The sequence below is a fragment of the Tupaia chinensis genome, unplaced genomic scaffold (assembly GCF_000334495.1).
Source record: "Tupaia chinensis unplaced genomic scaffold, TupChi_1.0 Scaffold141399_1, whole genome shotgun sequence".
Taxonomy (NCBI): Eukaryota; Metazoa; Chordata; class Mammalia; order Scandentia; family Tupaiidae; genus Tupaia; species Tupaia belangeri.
The window spans coordinates 506772-511506 of NW_006201261.1; the positions used below are offsets into that span (position 1 = coordinate 506772).

General features: G+C 45.6%; 1 protein-coding gene across 1 annotated transcript in view; it reads left to right on the forward strand.

Moving 5' to 3' along the window:
- Positions 1–61: 61 nt before the first annotated feature.
- Positions 62–4735, forward strand: part of DIP2A (DIP2 acetate--CoA ligase A) — a gene marked incomplete at its 5' end in the record, with an annotated part of 115678 nt that continues 111004 nt past the window's right edge. Inside the window, 1 exon segment of the mRNA XM_014581963.2 lies at positions 62–83. Coding sequence (XP_014437449.1) covers positions 62–83 — 22 coding nt within the window.

The window sequence follows — 4735 nt, forward strand, 5'->3', positions numbered from 1 at the left end:
CCGTGGGTGCCCGTTGGAGGCAGCGCCGCTGCCCGCCGAGGTGCGCGAGGGCCTGGCTGAGCTGGAGCTGGAGCTGTCGGAAGGTGAGCGCCGGCCGCACGCCCTGGGACCCAGGAACCCCTCCCGACCTGCACCCGAGTCCCTCGCCTGCCCTCACTTCGGGACCTCCGCCCTTCACCCAGGACCCCGGACCCAGGACCCGCGCCCAACTCTGGGACTCTCGCCTAAGCCCTCACCCCGGGTTCTCTGCCCACCCCTCATCCTGGACCCGGAATCCGCGCCTGGCTCAGTACCGAGTCCCCTGCCAGACCCGCCCCCTGGAACTCCCGCCCTCTCTCCAGATTCCCCGCTAGGCCTCTCACCCCGAGACCCCTGTCCCGTGCCTCGGGGCCCCCACCCCCGACACACACACTCCCCAGTACCCCGTACCTCATAGCCCGAGACCCCAACCTCGCACCCTGGGGCCCCTTCCCTGATTCGGAGAATGTCTCCTGGTCCCGGCCCTCCTCCCTGGGGTCTTGGCCTGCTTTTGCCGGCGGTCCGGCCTCAGGCGTGGACCTTGAGAAGGGCCGCTTTGCCTGAGCCGTGCGGTGCTGGTGCTGGTCCTCGTCCTGGTCCTGATCCTGGCCCTTGTCCGAGCGCCAAAGCTGTAGATCTGGGTTTCGCCAGTGTGGCTGTGTCGCTCTTGTTCACGGACAGGTTTTTCCGCAGGGCGCGGACCCACACCCCAGCCATACCCCGCCCCTGTGCCTGGGACAGGCAGTGCTCTCCTTGCCTCGGTTTCTTCATGTGTACAACTGAAGTTACCCAGGCACTTTCCCGATTTTATGAGGTTAAACCACCTTAATATATGTATACCTAATATATTAACACCTAGGAAGAGGTTGTAAGCCCCCTTCATGGAATTTTTTTAAGTTAAAGGTCTAGTAAATGGTTACTTGATTGTTAAAATAGTCTGGTGTAGTTCACCTTCAGAGGTGGTAGGTGTCATTCTACATTGGGATGTTATGCCTCTGAAGATCTGTATCCTCATGTTCTCTTCAGCTGTCGTTGGGAAGAGTAAGTTTTTCTCCCAGCATCAGGAAGGCCTTGCAGCCCCCTTGACAAAAGCATTTGTTTCTCAACTTTGTTTTTGAGACTTACATGTATTTGCAGCTTTTATCATCCTTTTTTACATAATCTTACTTTTTTCAAGTTTCAGATTGATATTATTGGTAAATTTTGCTGGGGCTGGGATAGTGAGTTCTTAAAGCAATATCTAGTAAATATGAACTGGCATGTACCAACTCTTTCAGTCCTGACCAACCTTGGGGAGATAGGTGTTATCTTTGTATTACACATAATAAACCTGTACTGAAAACTACCCTGAATTTAACATTCACATTTTTAAAAGTGGAAGTGCAGTAAGAGATAGATTTGAGAATTCTTTGTGATTAGAGGCTTTGAGGAAGTCTGAAAGCTCAAATTGAAAATGGTTCTGACAGTCTGTTGTGCTGAGTTTCTTAAGGCTTTTCATCCAGGAAAATCACATAGATGCAGTTTAGATCTTATACATTTTAAGTATGTTTTAGCAGATTGTTCATTATTCTCTCAAATCCTGGTTAGCTTGTGGTTTTGTATTTGAGTACTTGCTAGGAGGTGACAGTTACATAAATTGGATCTTTTCCTCAAAGAACTTTATAGTTTGTATGACCAGACATGAATACTTATATAAATGTTTCTTACCTGCTGAATCTGTTTTTATTGATGTCAGTGTAGACACCTGTAGGATCTGTACAGGTAAGTAAAGGGTATAAGGTTATGTAACATGGGGAGGAACCTGGAAAAATAGCTTTGGCTGAGAAAAAAAGTGTGGATGTAAGAAGTGTTAAAGGGAAGAGACAGCAGAGTCTAACTGTAGCCAGCAGACAGGAGCCCTGGCTTCTTTCCTCATTCCTAGACTGGCCTGACACCTTTCTTTTGACCAAAATAGGTCAGTGATTACTTGGGCACAGTGAGGCTTGGCCGTGCTCCCAGTGTACTTCCACACCTTTAATGCTGGCTTCTACAGCTTGTATTGTGATCATTGTTGACTTGGGGCCTCCCTGTAGGAACTGGCGATGTTTAGTGACAGGAACTGTGTCTTAGGCAGATTTCTGGCATGTCCGCACAGTGGGTAGTATCTGGTAAGTGTCTGTAAATCTCTACTGAATGATAACATCTCTAGACTTGGGTTTGGTCAGCTGTAAAAGGAGGTGAGATCAGTCTTATTGATATTCCAGGGTTCTTGTGAAGATTCTGTCAGATAGCATATGCAAAGGTGCTTTGAAACTAGTAAAACTATATATTTAAAAGAAGGTTATTACCAATGAGTAATAGTCCTGAAACAACCAAAGTTAGCATTTCATCACCCTTTTTTTTTTAAGATTTTTGCCATAGGGCATGTGCACCACCAGCGAAAGACAGTGAGAGAGAAAGTGGGAAATCATCTCTCCAGGGAGGACGGCCATGCTACAATTCTTTCTCTATTCTCCCAGGATTCTAATTATGAAGAATGCACGTGCACACATGCCCAGCATGAGTTTCAAGCCACCAGGTCTTGTGGTTGGCCATGTAGGAGTCCACCATCTTTACCATGCCACCTGCTGGCCCCATGATCATTATTTTTATGTTTTGATCAAGCTGGAGTTGTAGAAAGTGGAACTCTGTGTCCTATTACTTTCTTTCCTCCTCCAAAGGGGGGGGGGCATATAATTCAGAATAAACAAAATCAAAACACAGTCAATATCAAAACAGCATTCACATTTGTCTGAGAAAAATTGCTTAAACTTAGAGTGATCACTGTGCTAGGCAGATTGTAGGAAGAGGAAGTATAACAGAAAAGACACTGCATGGAAACTGGTCATGAATGATACCTAGATAACCCAGAAAACCCAGTATACCTCCCCTCAGCCTGTGCACCTGCAGTGATTAGTGGAAAGTGGCCCCTTGCCTTTATTCTGAATTTGTATGTGTCCTTATTCTCTAAAATCCTCACTAGACTCTCATCACCAACTGTTGTGATTGGGGTTGGGTTTCAGGAATGGTTCTGGTTTTAGAATACACTGATTTCTTTACATAGGGCAGGTTTCTGAATGTCTGCAGATTACCAAGAAATAAATAGGCACAGCTATGTTCTTGCTGCCTAACTTTTCTGGCTATTTTCCTTTTCTTGATTTTTTGGGATCTCTTTCAGATTGAGATAAAGATAAAAAGTAGAACAGCTACATAGAACCTCACTCTTTTTAGACTCACCCTTCCAACCGTGAACACGGAAGAATCCTGAAAGCATATTCGAATGTTTATCAGTAAAAGTAAGATTATTAGAGGCATACTCTTGATTTTAAAACAAGTTTATTTTTTCTTTGAGAGAGAGACATAGTTACTCCCAGCAGGTTCTTCAAGCTGTGATCCACCCTCAGTCTCAGCCAGTGTGCTAAGAGTGCACCCTGGTGTGCTCAGGCACCACCTGGCTCCTACCTTTGATTTTTTTTTTCCTTTTTATTCATGACAAAGTACATGTATATGCACAACAGAGAGAGTGAGAAAGGGGTGAGCACCTCAACAGGGTCTAATGTTGAGATCTTCCCCTAGTCTTCCATGTTGGTCGGGTCTTGGGCACTTGCACTCATGCCTGGGCCCAGGACTGGAACTGTAATTGCCATGTGGGATCCAGCTTCTCTTGAGCAACAATACTGCTGTGCCACTAAGTGGCCCTCCCTACCCTTGATTTTTAATGAAGAATTGATCCCCCGATTTTTGTGGTTTACTTATTTTTGTAACAAATTGTCTTGGCCATACCCACAGCTGATTTTATCACACCAATACTGTACAGTATCTTAGACTTATTGCTGTTGAACTGCTTTTAAAAACATAGACAATGGTATAAAGTTTGTTCTTTGTTTTAGTGGCCTGAAATGGGCTAGAGAGGAAGTTCCTATACAATCGGCCACATTTATCCTACTCTTATTACTTTCTTCTGATTAGCAGGCCTATTCTGTAGCTTTAATTTTAGTCTATTTCTTGTTTTTCTGCATTCTGATAATTTAAGGGCCCAGCCTGGATAGAGTCAAATGGAAAGGAGGAAAAGCTTACTGTGGGTACACAGGAAGGGACTTTTTGATAAAACTGTTTACTTACATGATTTTTTTTTTTAATTTGCCAAAGGGCACAAGCATTTGCCAGAGAGATACAAGAGAGAGAGAGAGAGAGAAAGACAGAGAGAAAGATAGAAAGCACCTCCCATAGGGAATGGTTACAGCACAATCTCTTCTCATTTCTCCCTTCTTTGGGGATTCTGGGTATACATACACACTAGCACAGTGTATTGTTCAAGCTGTCTGCTCCAGGACTCTAACCTTGAAGTTGGCCATGTGAGATCCAGCCACCTTAACCTCCACATTACCAACTGGCCCTGCAATTATTTTGAAAGAAACTACAACTTCCTTATTTTGATGTGTTATCAAAAAAAGAATGTCTAGGGAACCAGCAGTTAGCATAATGGCTATGTCGCTGGACTCCCACGTAGTCGACCGTGGATCACGTCCCGGACCTGGTGACTTAAAACTCACGCCGGGCAGGTGTGTGTGCGTGCCCAAGATCCTGAGAAGAGAATGTAGGAGAAGGGATTGCGGCGTGACCATCCCCCCTGGGGGGTGATTTCTCGCTTTCTGTCTCTCTGTCTCTCTCTGTCTGTCTGGCGAGCGCATGCGCCCTA